We start from the raw sequence: 18,725 nt of genomic DNA, 5'->3' as shown, positions 1-18,725 counted from the left end.
AACCACGATTACATACAATACCTTTGAGGGCATCATGCAGGTAACATATAAGACCTTTCTAAAACAATTCACGAGGGGAGTGAAGGGAAGACTGTATCACAGGTTAGTCACAAACAACTATAATCCTCCTTACACAACCTTTTAGCATACTATTGATAAAGGGAGAATACACTAGAGATGCTAGATTATCATGAACTAATTATGAATAGTAATACGAACATTATATATAATATATAATCAGTCTACAAATGATAGTGTAACAGACATGATATTAGTTATTGTTATAGTGACCTTCTTCGTGATCAAATTGTGGTGACTTCATATGGAACTGCTTGTGCAAACAAGGCACATCCTCACGTCCTGCAAAACAAACATCTACTGCTACACACATGAAATATATATATGAGTAGAGTCTTCAGTGTATGGCTCCCACATTTCCAAAATGCACTTGTTTTTATTACCTAAGAGTTTAGTCAGAAGATTAACTGACTGTGAAAGAGGCTTTTAAATGTCCAGGGGGTAGGATTTGGGGGCATCTAGCGCTGAGGTTGCAGATGGTCATCAACTGAAACTTCTCACCGACGTGCCAAGCACGAAGGAGAACTACGGTGGCCATCTGCAAGACGTGAACGCGCAAATGGCTCTTTAGAGCCAGTGTTTGGTTTGTCCCCTCTGGGCTACTGTTGAGACATGGAGGCTGGTTCTATAAAGAGCAAATGCTCCGTATGTAAAGATAAACAGCTCATTCCATGGTCCAAAAAAATCTTATTTTCAGGGGATTATAAACTCCATAATATCCTTCTAAATATAATATTCCATTTCTGCTAATAGTTCCCCCTTAATGCTATGTTCCTATAAGTGTTAACACTGGAGTTGAACGTGCCACCAACCTGAACGCTGGGGCCACCATCTCTCCAGATGTAATGGTCTATGGTTCATCAAGTGGCCCTTAATTTCATTATGCTTAACACACACTCAGCTATGAGTGAGTTATCATTCCTGTACAGCTGCATGATGAATTGACCTCTCTTAAAACCAGAATAATACACGGCATAACCTCTGCATGCTGCACTGAGCAATTCCTTCTTGATATGAACAACAACCAGAAGGCCACCAAAAGGCCTTTACATTACTTTACTCAGAATGTATTCGGTTCATTTCTTGAAATAGATGGTCAAACGAGGGAGGGGTACCTAATGTCCCCCGTGCAGCATGTAGCCTATATGAAAAAGAATCAATTTCGCCTCTCTCAGTTTTGCCTCGCTTCCCCCTCTTGTCTATTTCTTTTCTTTTTGGGAGGTGTTGGGGAAGGGTAAATGATGGCAATTCTCATAGCGAGGCGCAAATAAACTCGCCGCGGCAGAAGTAACTGTTCTCCGGTGAGGCGTTCAGTCAGGCCCGGGCCCCCCGCTGGCAGCCAGTCAGGGTGCTGTGCCAAAGACGAGAAAACCCAATGTCAGGAAAATATCACGTCCCAGTCGCCGGAAATTGATCTGCTCCTTGTGCGGAGAAAGAAAATGAGCGATTTTAATTTCATCCCCGAGTCTGATGATAGAATTCTAGAGTATTTGGGTCCAATCCGGATGGTGCCTCTGTGTTTTAAGAGAGGCAGGAATAGCTGGAGACGGAAGAGGGGAGACTGTTGTTGCCTACTGACAGTTATATCTATGCATGCGTAAGTGGGCCATAAATGCTTTGTTATTAGATGCCTGCTGAACTCAATGGTGTGATGGTAAATGGTACACTCACCTGGCACAGTCTATCCCCATATGCATAAACAAGCAATCTCTTCCTCTCTCTTTCACTTGCACGCACACACACACACACCTATTCTGTGATGTGATGACATCCTCAGCCTTTTAGTGCACACACTTTCATCGCTACTTACAATGTATAGACTATTTCTTAACCCCTTCCTCTATATGCCGATCTCCTTTAAAGGGTAATTTCATCTAAAACACACTAACAAAAACAATTGTTTCCGACCTGCCTCGTGTGACAACCACCCTAAATACAATGGACATGAAAGGGATTGTGTTACTGTTCAAATCATCAAAAGAATCAATGTCCTAGTTGGACAAGAAATACCTCCCTGTGGACTGTGTCCATGAGGATGAAGCAGAAGTTGATGCTTTGAGCACCACAAACATAATTCCATTGTATCTGAGTGGTGGCAAAAATGTCAAACACAGAAAACCTCAACCTCGTAAAAACTAAATCTCTCTGCATGCTCTCATGGTTGTTTTTTCTTCGGTCGTTATTTTTGGTAAATTAATCGTTTAAAGTCCTGCACAGCTGTTGACAGTTGTTCTTGCTAATATGCTGGAATAATGTGGAGTCACTGTACACTCAATGCACGAGTGAGAACTAGAAAGGTGTAATTTGTCCCACCCCAATAGGTGCAAAATAACAGAAGGAGGGCTGTCAATCAAGCATGTGATTGTTGCAGGGTGTGCAGGTCCTTTTACATGACCACTAATGGGATTATATCTTGTCAAGTCAGTAAGGCTTCTAGCATGCCCTGCAGCTTTTGCAATGCCACCTTTATGCAGTTTACTTTACAAGAGGTTAAAAAAAGCTCTTTGCGGTGCCTGAGCAGTGCATTGTACTGTGTACCTTTGATTAAATTAATCAGGCAGTAGCAAGTAGCAACAACTAATTAGTGTGCTTACACACTTTCCTGCTCCTGTTTCTCTCCCATGATGAGATTCTCTCGACGTCTCTTTATTCTTCTTTGAGCAGGGGAAAAACAGCTGTCAGATATACTCTTTTACACACAAAGCAAAGCAAAACCCCTTTTCATACGGTATAGATAGGTGCTGAATCTACAAAAACATGAAATTGAGTCCTTTGTTAGCCTGATACAAAAGTCAACCAGCATTCGAAACCACATCAGCAATTTAAAGAATGGCAGCAATGCGATTTGTTCTTATCGGCTACATCTCTGTATTCTGTAGAGTTGCTAAGCGACATACAAAATGGCTCAATGTGGTAATTTATTTCATCTTAACTTTTGAAGGACACAAGTGCGCATGCCATCTGAGTTGTCACCACCTGGCCTTGTCTTGTGTATCACTGGTAGTTAACTGCTGTATTTGGATGTCACATCTAACAAGAAATAGCTTGGATTCTTGTATTTCGTAATTACAGCCCTGTTACACACCATTGCAGCTTAATGTTAAATGACTCCTGACATCCAGCTTCACACACACACACACACACACAAACACAGACACACACACACACACATTTGACAGCTCCATTTAACGCTGATTAGATTTGCAAGGACATGTAGTATACCCTCTCTGTCTCTCCCCGAGTGGGTTGAGTATCTCCTGAATCCTATCTATCGCGGTAATGTTATGCAAATGGTTTAATATGAAGATAAAAGACTGTTGCAGCGCGCGGCGCTCTCCTGGTTCACAGCCTTGTGTTTCCAGGACGATAGCTCTAACGAGGAGGGCACTATTTGGGAGTCATTAAATGATGGCCTTCCTGACATGCACCCGTTCACCACCACCGCCACCCGGCCTGCGGTGGCCGTTAAAGTGGCTCACACCCACACTAAGACACGCGCTATAGATGCCTTTTAGCGCCGGCTCCCAGTTTCTTACACATCACAGTGTCACAGAATAGAAAATTACACTCTCCTCCCACAGAGAAAATTGCTTTAAAATTGCTTGGTTATAAAGATGTGCTTTAAAGAGAGGGGGGTGCATGCAATAAAAAAGGACACACACAAACACAATTACTTAAGCACACTGAGGACAATTCTTACAAGTTAATCAGAGGATTTACCAATTATTGATGTCAAAGGGATTTTGTATCTGTGTGTGGCTTATGCGTATGCACTGCGTTTGTCTTTGCATTCAAAGTATTTCGTATGAATGAGTCGTTGCTTTCCATACAGCCACCGACGAGTTATAGAACAAAACAAAATGTGCAAATAGCCACAGACAGTAGGGCTGACGTGAGAAAACATAATGCATTATGTTTTCTCACCACAGCAGAGAAACAAGGGGAGAATTGAAGACAACAAGGTGAAAGGTGTATCAGCGTCAAGAGACAAGAGAGGCGTGACGGCGATAAAAGGGAGAAGATACAAAGTGGAAAATAGTAGAGAGGACAGAAAGAAGGATGACAAAAAAGATGCATCAGAGAGGACAAGGAAGGGGACGAGTGGAGGACATGTTTTTTTGAGATCTGTCTCCTTCCAGTGGGTCTCCTCTGTGAAAGAGAGCAACATGACACCTGTAGCAAAAACATGTCCAGAGCTCTATATTGTCCTACAAAACCAAAATGCAGTGACTAAATGCTTCTTCTAAATTGAATAAAAGCTTCACCAAAGACATGTCTCATTTAGTGGAAATAGCTTTTTTAAATTAGCAGTAATTACAAAACTGAGCTAAAGACCAAAGCAAGCCCCAGTAACCGTACTCTGGTTTGTTAATCGGTGGGCTTGGTCAAGCGTATTGCCCACAGGAAGACAGTAAACAAGACAGAGAGAGCGATAGAGCTGTTTCTTTATATTTTTAGCTGTTGATTGTAAGATTTGTTAGTTTCGAACCCAGTATAGTCGAGGAGGAGCACTGCCCCCTATTTGCTTGGAGCATGTTGCCAGGTATTACCCATTGCAACTTAAAGATGATCAAACAAGCTGGGTGCAGTGCATTTTTGGGGTATTGTTTAGGTGTTTGGTAATGACTCATTGTGTCAAAGAATCAGATTCAATTTCAGTACGACAACCTTTGTAGGACAGGAGATTATTGCAATGTTGTAACTCCTAAATGTCAATAATGCCAACTGTATCTATGGTGCTTAAATGAGAGACAGAGCAGTACTATGGAGATGGAAATGTTAAGATATGGTCACTGCAATAATGTGGTATCCCCTCCATCGAGGACTGAGTTTTGTGAATATGTATACGCATAGTTCAATATTCACCTCTGCAACCTGTTACCCTCTAGAGATGATGCACTGCCGTGCTGTAGTTAACATGAAACGCCCTGTGAGGAGGTAATGAGGCGCACTGAGCCACAAATTTCCAGCGATAGAATATTTTGTCACACTGTCTGTGGACCGGCCCAGCAACACATCAGACACCTCATCTCAAAGAGAATTAGCTCCCTGGACAGAACCAAAATGACAGTGGCAGGGAGCGTAATGGCATAGGGGTGCTGTTGGTGTTTCCCTTATCGGAGAGGCAAAGGGCCGGAGTGTGTATCAGTCCAGACACTTAGTGTGGTGCCAGTTATAACATTCACCCTTCCCTCTGGAGTGTGTGGCGACAGGTAGCGAGGATGCCTCCTCTAAATCTACAGTTTAGCCGGTAGTTCTGAGGGCCGGTGTGAGATGTGAAGAGGGGATCTTGAGGTGAATGGTCTTCGGACAAGGAATGAGTGTGTTCAACACCAGACAACGAGGAGGGTGTGTTTGTATCTTTGTGGTTTTCTTGTCCAAGTGTGTGACTGATCTTATACCAATCTGTGAATGTGTGTGTGTGTGTGTGTTTAGGTGTGTGTGTGTGTGTGTGTGTGTGTGTGTGTGTGTGTGTGTGCGTGAACACGTGCACTTCTCTTGTCACTGTGTATGTATGTGTATACACTGCGTCTGTCCCCAGCACCATCATTAGGTCGTAGGCAGTCCCAGTGTTGGGGGTGTAGCTTGGCTGCTCCTGCGGCCTCTCAGGCCAATTTAGGGGGAGAAAAGCACTTCGATCATGGCCTGCAAGTCTGAGGGTCCCCAGCGGGAGGCAGAGCAGCCCCGCAATCTATATTGGATTTATTCCTTTCCCATCTACAGGCCCCACACACCCCACAGAGAGGAAGTCTCAGCTGCACTCTCTCTGTCCCCTAAGACAATGTGTTATGGTACACACATGAGTACGCATAATCGAGTAAACACACACACACACACACACTCTCAGAAGTACACAGACCTAGTCTATCTTCAAGGCACACTCCCCCACAGCAAGGAAGTTATAACGGCACACTTTCTGTCCCTGTGGGAGTTGCACCGGGGTCAAGGTATACTGCGATGTGTGAGAGACAGACAGGTGGAGAGAATCATCCAAGCCATTGACACAGTGAGTTATCTGAGGCTGACCATTGTTTCTCTCATGGAAAAATATTGTTCAGATATATAAAGGCCAGGATGTAAAATGCCTCTTTTTTTGTATCACATTAAAGCAAGAGAAATAATTAATTTACATAAAACTCAGACAAGGTCAGGGAGAAACAAGGTTCTTAATTTAGTCTAATCAACTGTCATTTGCATCGCGCCATTTGCGCAAGGTATTGCCACTAACTGAATAAATGGACTTCTTCAGACTCGAGGGGGGGCACTCCGGTTTTGATAAGCTGGCAACATAACTGATTTGCATATATTACTTTGATTATCTCATTACTAGGATGATCCTTGTGGAATTTTTGACACTCGCGCAATCGAATTAAAATTAAGGCACGCAATCAATAAAAGGGCAACGCGGCTGTGAAAACACACGGCACCCCAGGTTTATATGGTCAACTATAGCGACGATGATGATGATGTGGCAGACGAGGATGGTCATGATGATGAGGATGAGGATGATGATGATCCTCTTCAGCTCACGAGCTCCTGGACTCCGTAGTTGGTTTGCGAGAGTCTCCGTCTCTTGATTTCTGTGATCAAAGCAGTAATCAGTGCAGACAATGGGGGCCGTGAAATTGCTGCTCTTGTGTGGGTGACCTATCCGCCAGCCATGAATCCAAGAGTGGCCCGAAGGCGGCTCATGTTCCCGCAATCGATAATAGCGCTCACATTTTTCCTCCGACTCAACCCATCTGTGGCATGATGAAATCATGCGTAAAGATGAGCACGCCATGGATAATTTTGCCAAGTAGCCACAATAACCTGGTACTCTGTCAGCAACAGGTTCAGGCGTGAAAGCCATCAATTCAGCTGAGCTCCATGAAGGTTTTATGAGCAGGTTGCATCTGTCAGCAGAACCTCAAGAACATTGCCTCGTGGGTGATCTTAAATATATATTTTATATTTTGGGGTTGAGTCTACTTTATATGTGGCTTAACATTCTACATTACTTTCTTTGTGTTGCTGATGACAAGTGGCTGATTTGTTGCCACACAATTTGTCTGAGGGAAGAAAATGTGGAGACTCCTTCTCCCCTCTTCTAATAGACTCTCACTCGTCTGCACAATAACGGGAGCAAAGGCACACGTCCACGTTTTAAATTCGTGATGTAAATAATTATAGGCCTGGAAATTGATTTCCTTACGACCTTCTCGAGCAAACGAGGCCTCCTAAATCCCCCTCCCCCCAAAAGAAAGCTACTTCTGTTCAAGCATTAAGTCATTAATTATTTTCCTTACATAAGGACAAATTATCGAGTCAGTTGAACAAAATTAGAACCCTTTGTTTCTGATCAGACCGCATTACCGCTGGAAATTACGGATGATGGCAGCGTGCACGCTCCCCTTTGTTGTTTCGATCATCGCCTGTCGCTCTGAACTCGCGCTAACAAAGTCATTAAATTGACTCCCTCTCGCTCTCATTATGCGGGCTGTTAATAACCGCTAATTAACTTTGCTAACGCGCGCCTTAAAAGCCCCCTCCCTCTCCGCGTTCTCACTCTCAAGCTCTCTCTCTCTCTCTCTCCTTTCCCTTCTTGGCCTCTCGAGCAGAGCAAGTGTCCAATTATGTCAGAGCGCGAGGATGAGTCGTCGTCACCTCGGCCACGAGCCAGGGACGAGTACATGTAAACATGTTGCAGAGTGAGACCATATACAAGAATAAATATAGAATAGGCTACATGTCTCTTCTACGGATGTGGGAGTTTAACTTTCAAAATGTTAATCTTGTGTGCAATATCCAGGCAGAGCGAGAACATATGTCTTTACATTATAACAACTGGAACTTACCTGCTAGAGAAGTTGGCTGTTCCGTCCATGAGATGGCGCCAGCCGAATGACCCGCAAGGCAAAGCCCAACCTGATGGACCTCAGTATCACTTCCGTAGCCTTGACGTGAGAGGACGAGACCTGAGACGAAAGAGAGCAGAGACGGCTTTCATTCCATGTTTATTACGCATGTTTATTACGCAACGCCTCCCTCTGACTTGAATATGGTCAAGTCAAAAGGTCAATGTGCACAACACCTGACAGTCAGAAAGGCCTGCGGTCTAATACACACATCTGAGCTTTGAACGAACCGAAAGCACGTGACCCGGTTTCCCCCGTGGATGTTATCCAGTTGCAAATACAGGGGAGGCGGTGGTAACGTGATGCGGAAACGGAAGTCGGCCTCTCTACGCCATCTCTTCACTTGCGTGTCAAATTGACGGAAAATGGAAAATGTGAAAATTGCGCACAGACTATTCCGTTACCGTCTAATGTATGCGCGTAATTTGTCCATTTAAACAAAGCGAGGAAGTCCTGCTGGCTGAAATGGCGGCTGACATCTCTTTTTCCACAAGGTTAATAACAGTGTGCGGATAAATGAATCAAATTGTGCCCCCCAAATTACACAGCGACTCTAAATACCCGTCTGTATTACGCACGTCTGTTTGTGACCGCGCCGGAAAAGGCATAACATTGCATATTGTTATTACACTCATTACATTGATTTGCCTGCAAATAAACAAGCTGGGAAGTTTGTGACAGCAAAAAGTTGCGGATGGATTGAATCCGACACCACTCATCTCCTATCAATGTGCAGTGCATCTGCCAATTGGTTCCTTTAAATGCAGAATACAACTGAATAATACTATTGACTTTGTATTGTCTGATTGACTTAGGCTTCATTTACACAGAAATGCGCTATTTCTACGTATGTACTATTTCTATAGATAGCGTCCGTGTTGGTTATATTTATGTGGGGCTGTTGAATAGAAATAAAAATAAATAGTAGAAAACTCAGATAGATGGGTTTACCGCCAATCAATCTATCAGCGCCTGCAACTTAACTAAACAGATCGATGGCGCTCCTCTTGCAGTTACAATTACTAAGAGGTCATGCAGCTATCGCTTAAAGATATATAAACAAATAACGTGTGCAATTTTCTGGACATATATTTTATTGTTATTTTTCGTTTGCTGCTCTAGAAGGAGAGAGAGAGAGAGAGAGAGAGAGAGAGAGAGAGAGAGAGAGAGAGAGAGAGAGAGAGAGAGCAAATTGCAGCTTGCTAAAGTTTTTGGATTGAATTCTGAAAACGATCCTTTTAACAGTGATGGGCTCTGAGGCGAGGATAAAGGTCATGCCATTCACAGCGGGTTAAATAGACTTTCATTTAAAATTACATTCTCGATCCATCTCTCATCTCTCCCCCTCTCCTCAGCGGAGTCCCTGCGTGCCACCCCGGCTCCCCGTGCAGCATCTCATCACCGTCGCGCCACCCTCACTTTTTTAAGTCAATCCACAACTCCAGCAAAGAGCAATTGGAGGGAGAAGAGACAGAGAGACAGACAGAGAGACAGACAGAGAGACAGACAGACAGACAGACAGATTGTAATCATATCAACATTATATCTTCCAAATGCTACAACCTGAAACACTGTTAGGCAAAATTCGGACCCCAAAGATATTTCTATTTCTATCCGACTGAATCTCTGACATGCCCGTCATCGCAGGTGTTCTGAGGTTGAACACAAACTCCGCGCCAGATTTTTTAAATCTTGGCACAAGGATTATAGAGTTTGCATTTTATAGGCCTTAACGACGAAAAAAACGAAAACAAATAATATAATAAATGTAATTGTGGGCAGTAATAAAGACAAAAGCATCACATAAAACAGGCCTATCTGTATAATATGTTTCGTTTATTATTATTGATATTATTATAAAACGCCTACAATAACACAATCATTAAAAAAACGATCTACACAATCAATTATTAATATTAGATTATTATCTTGATTATTACTCAATTAAAAGCGATATAAATAACATCAAATAAAAGTGTGCCAATAAAGTGTACCTTTAGTGAATTGTTAAAAGGGGTTACAACTTAGCAAAGCAATATTAACAGTTATAGATGTTAACACTTTCCTATAATTATTAAATACTATTATTTACCTGTCTGTACAGGGCTATTTGTATTAAGTAGGCCTTTTTTCCCAGCAGACATGTTGACAGTGAGCCATGCACAGCATCATTCAGCCATCATTCATAGTAGTATTTAGGCTACATGTGTTGGTCCCAGTGACACGTGAGGGCGTGAACGCCTCTGGTGATCTGAGGCACTTATTCCCCACCAACTGTCATGCTGCTGATTATTGTGGTTGCTACATTGTTGCACTTAATGTATTAAAACACAGATGTGCTTATAGTTCCACCATTGCTTCAATGTCTGCCGAAAACACCCTCGCAATATAAAATAATGTCATTGAAATAAATATGATTTGTGCTGGCCTTTCACTCACAATCGCACACACATTTTTTTATTATTTTCAACAGTTTTTTCTGTCTTCAAACACAAACGCTGGTGTAACATTATCTGCTGAGTTCGTTCCGTGGAGGAAAAGTACTCCATGTCAGGTTTTGTTCCCTTGCCTCAAATTAACTTAAATGTAAAATATATAAAGCAGCTCCGCGCCGTCTCTCTCCCCACACACACACTCACACTCACACACAGACACACACACACACGCGCGCACGCGCGCGAGCCAATCAGGCGGCTTTAACAGCCTCCACGTCTGCTAGAGTGAGCGCGCGGAGGGAGAAGCGCCTGGCACACCGGAGCTCAGCGCGAGGCAGCCGCACCGCTGTCTGTCATTAGCTGGGTGTGTGACACAGGAGTGACAGAGAGAGGGGGGGAGAGAGAGAGAGAGAGAGAGAGAGAGAGAGAGAGAGAGAGAGGGGAGGAGTGAACGTCCCGGTTCAATCAGACACCCGACTGAGAGGAGAGAAGAAGGAGGAGAAGAAGAAGAAAAGAAGAAGAAGAAGAAAAAGAAGAAAGAAGAGAGCACCGGACTCAGAGAGAGAGAGAGAGAGAGAGAGAGAGAGAGAGAGAGAGAGAGAAAGACAGAAAGAGAGAGAGAGAGCAAGAAGAGTGAGAAGAGAGAGTGGGAGACTGACAGGCGTCACCGAAACTAGATGAACCGAAGAGTCGATATGAGCGGTCGGTTTGAGGAAGATATCCACGACCGGGGCGAGAGGAAGAGTAAATCCCCGACGCTGCTCTCCTCTTACTGCATAGACAGCATTCTGGGCCGCCGGAGTCCCTGTAAGGTCAGACTGATCGGGGCGCAAAGTTTGACGGGTCTGGCCGGCAGAGTGGAGCTCGACAAAACGGCTGACAGTAAGTTTTCTTTGGAAAAAATAGCATGCGTCGGTTGATGTGTACGGGGTGAACATGTGGCACACTAGCTGTGGTTTAATGGTGGAAGTCTGGAGAAGTTAATGCGTGACAAACCTAAAGTTGTTTTTATCGTAGACTTCTGGTCAACACGTTTGGCATGTTTACGAAAAAAATGAAATGTATTAAAAGGGAAATGTTTTCTTTGCTTAATTCCTGCCATTCAGTTATTCGTTGTGTTGACACATGTTCTTCCTCCTCAGGGCCGACGAAAGACCCCATTTCTCTGAGCGCTGACATGCACCTGCCAGCCAAGCTCCGCCGGCTGTACGGCGCTGGGGGGAAGTACCTGCACGACCACACGGAGACGCTGGAACGGGAGCGGCTCCTCATGGAGCAAGCCAGCGACAGCCTCAAAATCAGCCACGCGCCGCAGGTGAGCATCAGCCGCAGCAAGTCCTACCGGGAGAACGCGTCACTGAGCCGGGGAGAGGGCGACCAGAGCCCCGGGGAGGGCTCGGAGGACGGCAGCCTGGGACTGGTGGAGCTCGGCCCGTTGAAGTTCGAGGAGGACGCAGGGAAGGAGGAGGAGAGCAGCGGGGACGCGGCCGCGCTGTCCCCGAAGGACGAGGAGAGGGAGAGCTTGAACACCGGGGATGGGGACGTGAGGGACGGGGAGGACAGCGTGTGTCTGTCGGCGGGCAGTGACTCGGAGGAAGGGATGCTGAAACGGAAGCAGAGAAGATACAGGACTACCTTCACCAGTTATCAGCTGGAGGAGCTGGAGCGGGCTTTCCAGAAGACACACTACCCCGACGTCTTCACCAGGTAATGATCTGAACTGCTTCTTTTTTTAAGTCTTAAGAAAATGCTGTGAAATTAAAAAAATGTTGTGATCCTTAAAATATTTTTTTTAATTAATATTAGTTTTATATACATTATGTATTATATGACTTAAAATAGGCAGACTAATTCAAATTGACATTCATATTAAACGTCAACAATAACACTAGTACACAATATTATTTGTATTATTATTATTATTTTATTATTCTGATTATTATTTGTATTATGATTATTGTGGCTATATATGTTTCAAATCCAAGAAAGGCATTAAAACAGAACATTGTGTTCTCTTAATAGGATGAAGGTTATAATTAAATCCATTTATTTTTAATTTATCATATTCCCATACAATATTCCTATAATATCCCCAGAAATTCCACATGATTTTAACTGGACACTGTGCGGACCACACCTCATAAAATGCAGCAACAACAAACCCGTGCACTGTAGAAGTGAACACGTATAGGCCTGCACGCGCTGACAACGGGGACGTTATGTTATATTCATATACAGATGTCAGCGGTGTTATTCTCAAGAGAAATAATTAACCAGTGCAGCTCAGGTTACCCTGGTAATGATACTGAATACAGTCTGCAAAAAAAAGAAAAGACAATCACTCAGGGCCTGACCTCAAGCCCAAGGGCACGTGTACTGTTTTTAAATACATGCATCGACAGTAGAGATTTTTAATGTGGGCTTATACGGGTGTTATGCTGTTTTAATCAGAAACAAAATATTATTATGAAAATGTTATCGGGGTTTTATATCTAAAACTAAATAATTATATATATATAAAACGCCAAACCTATTTCTGCGCAATAAAGATGTTCATCATTGACACGTCCGCATGTTATGGCTGAGAGAACAAGAGGTTTTTGACACTAGAACATTTCGATTTTAGTTACCACTGGGATTATTCATATTTTCCAATCGATTTGCTTTAAGGCGACTTGTTGGTCTAATATACACTGCCAGCCCATCTTGTATGAACGGAGCGTCAATTGCTTCGTGGCAGGCTAGTTTAGATGTCATTATTTCAACCATTATGTTGTTACAGTGACAGGCCTGTACTAAGGAAAATCTAACAATCACGAGGCCTATTTCTACCCATCCGTGACAGGGAAAATAGAATATGGCTTTGGCGTCTTTCTGCAGACTATGGCAGGGAGGAGAACAACAACAAAAATCAACCCTATTTTCGGTCGTCTATTGTTGAATGTGAAGAACAGGAGTGGACAAAACAGCAATTCTACGATTCTTCCAAACAGTGGCATGTAACCTTGAATCTTTTCTTTCTTTCTCTCTCTCTGCCTCTTTCTTTCTTTTAAAAAAAAAAAAATCTTTTCAGAGAAGAGCTCGCGATGCGTCTCGATCTTACCGAGGCCCGTGTCCAAGTAAGTGGCTCTCTTGTTTATCTTTATCTGAAAAGAAAAGCCTGTGACTAGTAAATCAAATAGGGGACAGGAGGAGGGGGGGGGGGGTTCATCTCCTAATGTTTTATGTCTTCTATAAAATGCCCCTGGTGCACAGTGATGGATAATAACCGCTGATATGCGTCACTGATTGAGGATCAGCGATTACGGGCCAATTTGAGGCGGTAATTTATAACAGTAAAAAGTGTTAAATGGCCCCAGTCGCTGCTTAGGGGAGGTTCTTTCCTGTTATTGAATGTTATTACACGCCAACGAGGGACGTTTTAGTGGCAATTAGGCCGACGCTGGCGATTCATAAAAAACTCACTTAGTGCAGGAGCAAACACTGCCTATGTTCGTGGGCCGAGATGGTGTTTGAATTCCCATCAGAGGGGACGGAGAGGGGGCGAGGCCGAGGTGTGTGTGCGTGGGTAAAAAGATGTGTGTAGGAATAAGAGAGGGAGATGGAGGGGGGGGGGGGTAATGCTATTTGATTTCCCATTATGTGATTGCAATAGACCTGCATTGATCCGATGCTTTGCACTTGGGAGCGAATGAGAGACCATTAAAGGTGTTTGCGCCCCCCCCCCCCCCTCTTTTTCGCCTCTCGCACTGAAAGCGTGGCTTGCATTTCGAAAGCTCGGGCTCATAACCAGAGAGACAGTTCAAACACGGTGGATGCCCCGGGAGGTTATGGCCGACGGTAAAACAACAGATGTCTCTTTAGGGGCCGTAGGTGAACAAATCACTTAACGGGCGCCATCGGGAGGTGATAAAAACTCATAAATTCCCGAGGGGCTGTGTAATGCTAAACAGCCCTCTGGGAATAAATGTGTGTGTGTGTGTGTGCGTGTGTGTGTGTGTGTGTGTGTGTGTGGGTGTGTGTGTGTGGGTGTGTGTGTGTGTGTGTGTGTGTGCAGTCCCTGTCGCTCAAGCCAGCTCGTTCAATCACTTTCCCCATGTTGACATTTTGCTCATTGTGAGAGCCGGGGTGCTTCTGCAGAGCAAACTGTGCCCCAGTGGATGCGTGGGAAAGTTAAATACTCTCTTGATAGAAGTCACTTGTTCTACATCTCTTAAGAATTTAATTTAAAGCGCATTAATTGTTATTGGAGCCAGTTCAGTGGAAATTTTCTGGATCTTTTGTTAACGCGGCTCTTAATGATCTCTCCCCCACCCTGAAGCCCGTCGCCAGGGACAGGGGGGTTTAATTAGACAAAGTAGATTTAAGACACCGCAAGCGGCAGGGTTCACCTTGCGTGTAATTACGTTGACTTTCCGCCTATTGGCCACCAGCTGAAGTAAACAACTATTACACTACTCTGACACCATGCACATTCAATGGACACTGTGTTAATTGCAATGGCTTATTGCTGTGAGCAGGACAGGGAGTTATGTTTTTATTATTTGCAGCGTGGAAGTCATAGTTGAGCACTATGAGCAGCGTCTTCTTTCCTGAGGAAATGCCTCATTATGCAGCAAAAAAGAAAAGTCCTTTTTATGTATTGAGACAGCTGTTTTATTTTGTAACAACATGCAATCTGAACCTGTCTCTATCTGCAGAGTTAAGATGTATTTATTTATACTGCTGTTGTTCTCCTTCTTCCTGAAGAAAGATAATCAATAGAGAATTACACAAGATATCTACGTGTGTATTAATCTCTGTCATCACTTCTCTCTGCCCTTCAGGTTTGGTTTCAGAACCGCAGAGCCAAGTGGAGGAAGCGCGAAAAGGCCGGGGTGCAGGTCCACCCGTCAGGGATGCCGTTCCCGGGTCCCCTAACAGCGGGCCACCCTCTCAGCCACTATCTGGACGGGGGGCCCTTCCCGCCTCACCACCACCCGGCCCTCGAGTCCGCCTGGACAGCAGCTGCAGCTGCAGCCGCTGCCTTCCCGGGCCTCGCCCCTCAACACCACAACGGCTCTGCTCCACCACTTGCCACCCAACTCGGCCTGGGCACTTTCCTGGGTACGGCTGCCATGTTCCGCCACCCTGCCTTCATCGGACCCACTTTTGGCAGGTAAGCTGCACCCATGCACAGAGCTCCCTTGGACCTGAGATGTTTTCTTGACACCTAACGTGGGCAACTTACAATAAATGACTGCAGCTTGGCATCATGCACCTCTAATGACTGATGGTTACAGTAACCCTCAGTCACACTGCAATAATGGTGATATTCTCAGTGTCTGATTATGAATATGTTACACTGTTAACCATTCACAGTGGTGCGTAATCACTCTGTCAACTGTCCTCCTAAATTAACCAAACGTGTGATGCTGCACGACAAGCTGTGAAGAGGTGTGACACGCAGCACACTCCGTATGTCACAATTAGCTTCTCATTTGCTTCCATCCTCTCTATTATCCAGCACTGTGAGCCTTGTCCTGTCCATGCTACCGTTATGTATTGAAGAGAACAGCCTAAAACAGGAGACGTAAAGCTATTGAAGTCAGCTGTTACAGACAACTGAAGTCGAACTGAAGGAAGAAAAACAACAGGGGAAATAAATACATCTGAGGGATGCCAACATCTTGAATTTAAGGAGCACAGAGACATTTCTTCATGGGAAACACAACGTATATTCTATATTGCAATGGATCATTTAAATTTAAACATATTCAGCATCTATAAACGGGATAGACTGTGACATTTCTGTCTTCTTACAGGCTCTTCTCCGGTATGGGTCCCCTGTCCAGTGCTTCCACCGCTGCAGCTCTCCTCCGTCAGCCCGCCCCTCCTGTAGAGAACCTCTCCCACGCGGGCCCAGTCCTCCCTGACCCTTCCTCCTCTTCCTCCTCCCCCTCATCCGCAGCCGCAGCCGACCGCAGGGCCTCAAGTATCGCCGCGCTGCGCCTCAAGGCCAAGGAACACTCGGCTCAGCTTACCCAGCTTAACATCCTGCCGACCGCAGGGAAGGAGGTGTGCTGAACACACAACACCAGCTCTAGGCCTCCCTGTCCCGGGCTTACATCCCATTCCATGACACCCTCGTCCTCCTCGTCCCCCTCGTCCCCCTCCTAAAACCCTTTCATACCTCTGGAGGCTGATGTCCTGATGACCCCTTGTTCAACAATCCCTGTTACCTCACGTTTCCCCAACAAAATAGCACGACCAAATTCAAGAGCACTGGCTTAAAAAAGTGTTTGTGTGTGTGTGTGTGTGTGTGTGTCTGCTATTGTTACACTCCATACACACAACTTTGAAAATTAAATATTTTCACTAAAATATTCTGAAAAGCTGACATAAAAAAAAGAAAAGATTTCTTAATATTTCTTCACATTTTGACTCTAAATGAAATCCCAGTATAACACAGTATATGGCTCTTTAAGACTGTTCCACGCGCGCATACACAGCAACACACTAAATACACAGCAACATACTAAATACACACAGCGCCAGTGGTGGAATGTATTTTTGAGGTACTTGTATTAGTATTTCCATTTGATGCTAATTTTCACTTCACTACATTTCAGATTTGTAGTTTTACTTTACATTGCATTCTGGATTTTACACACAAAACACATGCCATTATAAAATATGAAGGATATATATTCAAAGTTTTTTAAAAAGTAAAAAATTCAGCCGACCAATTTCAATGTGACAAATGCATTAATTCAAATAATTCAGTAAATACACTTTGTTAATTCAGTGAGCAATGTCCAGACATTTCTTCTGCATTGAACTTACACAGTATATTTCGCTTATAATTTTTCTGTATTTTAAATTGAGTAAAACTAATTTGATTTAACAGAGTATTGAAAAAGCATTACTCTACTTTTAATTAAGTATAGGATCTGTCATGACGCGCGCACACCCCCACACACACACAAACACAAACACACACACACACACGGAAACCTGAAGAACCACAGGGGAACCCAGACTTTCAGAAAGGATTCTTGTGCTACTTGAAATATGGACAACTCGAGTGCTCGACACTGCTTAATCTGTATGCATTGATGTGGGCTGAGCCAGTCTGCGTCTATAATAAAGGCGAGTTGGAGGAGGTCCCCCCTGCCCCCCAGAACCAAAGGAAAACTGTCCATAGACCTTCCATAGCCTTCTCTACAAGCCTGACTCCTCTCATGCTCTCCTGTCCACCAGTCACACTCAGCAGCCCACGAGACATGTACATGTTAGAAATCTCTGAATCAAACCAGAGTTATTGATTTCTGTAAATGTGCTGCAATTTAAGATCCCCATCCCCTCTTTGATTATCACAGCAGTGGTAGTTTCTGCTGAGTCTGACTCCGGGACACCCGAGCAAAGGTGAGATCCGAGATGTGTCTCTAATGACCTAACTATGTGGAAGAAAACTGTACATATTGTGTAAAAAGGGAAAAAAAGTACCACAAAAAAAGGATGATTTTCAAAACAAGGTTGTGTAAATTTCAAAGAGCCCATGTTTTCATAATTTGCACTCGGTGTAGTGTTTAATGAATGTCGCCCTGTGTAGAATTTCACCTGTGTTTATGAATTATTAGGATTTTTAGATTATTATTTATGTCAACACTTTTCACAGAGGACTTGAGTGAAGGACAGTTTTTTTTTCTTCCTTAAAAAGTGATTGTAAGTTTCCTGGTTCAATAATGGTAATTTGAATAAATTACATTGGTAAAATGAGTTATCTTTATTTCAAATTCCTTTAGGACTGACATATAGGCCTAAAGCAGGGGGAAATAAATAATGTCAAATAGAATATTATAGAACTATTAATAAAAGTTGTTATGAAGAAAATGTGTCTTCTGTCTTACATTGAAGAATTATCTCGCATGATACAAACTCTTAAACGGTCCTGAATAAATTACAATCATTACTAATATCGTTGTCTAACTACCGGGATGTTAAAGTAATACATCCGACTGCAGTAGCAGGTTGTCGGATGTTCACAGCGCCTGCTGGGGAGAAACCTTTTTCAAAGAGGAACTTATCGCCGCAGAGAGCCGATGGAGGCGCGCGGCTCCACCTGAACAAGAGCACATGCGTTAGGTGTGTAATCCGGAGCGCTGCGTGCGTCTCCCTCTTCAACGGAGTTGACAAAATACTGGCCATATATTCATGAGCTTAATCCCCAACATGTGAAACGCGCGACAAAGGAGAGGGGTTTTCAATTAGATCACCCACTTTATCTGGAAGGGGGGGGGGGGGTGGCTGCCACACAACTTCCTTTAAACCC

General features: G+C 43.9%; 1 protein-coding gene across 2 annotated transcripts; it reads left to right on the top strand.

The window, feature by feature from the left end:
• The first annotated feature begins 17 nt into the window (after positions 1-17).
• On the top strand, positions 18-18,172 carry arxa (aristaless related homeobox a). Of its 2 annotated transcripts, none has more exons than XM_056434646.1 (5): positions 18-102; positions 11,554-12,118; positions 13,485-13,530; positions 15,238-15,569; positions 16,216-18,172. In XM_056434646.1, exons 2-5 carry the CDS (start codon positions 11,589-11,591, stop codon positions 16,475-16,477), a joined length of 1,170 nt encoding a protein of 389 aa, XP_056290621.1. In that variant the 5' UTR covers positions 18-102; positions 11,554-11,588; the 3' UTR covers positions 16,478-18,172. The 2 variants fall into 2 exon arrangements, with proteins under 2 accessions (XP_056290621.1, XP_056290619.1); XM_056434644.1 differs by lacking the exon at positions 18-102 and adding an exon at positions 11,035-11,293.
• Positions 18,173-18,725: the final 553 nt, after the last annotated feature.

Source organism: Pseudoliparis swirei, chromosome 16 (genome assembly GCF_029220125.1).
Source record: "Pseudoliparis swirei isolate HS2019 ecotype Mariana Trench chromosome 16, NWPU_hadal_v1, whole genome shotgun sequence".
Classification (NCBI taxonomy): Eukaryota; Metazoa; Chordata; class Actinopteri; order Perciformes; family Liparidae; genus Pseudoliparis; species Pseudoliparis swirei.
The sequence above is the reverse complement of the archived record's forward strand: the minus strand, read 5'-3'. Positions and strand labels throughout refer to the sequence as shown.

Bases quoted from the DNA above. Each gene is read 5' to 3' on its own strand.
- arxa (XM_056434644.1), top strand. From the start codon at position 11,089: ATGAACCGAAGAGTCGATATGAGCGGTCGGTTTGAGGAAGATATCCAC. The intron at 12,119-13,484 runs GTAATGATCTGA...AAATCTTTTCAG, and splicing joins TACCCCGACGTCTTCACCAG to AGAAGAGCTCGCGATGCGTC. The intron at 13,531-15,237 runs GTAAGTGGCTCT...TCTGCCCTTCAG, and splicing joins TTACCGAGGCCCGTGTCCAA to GTTTGGTTTCAGAACCGCAG.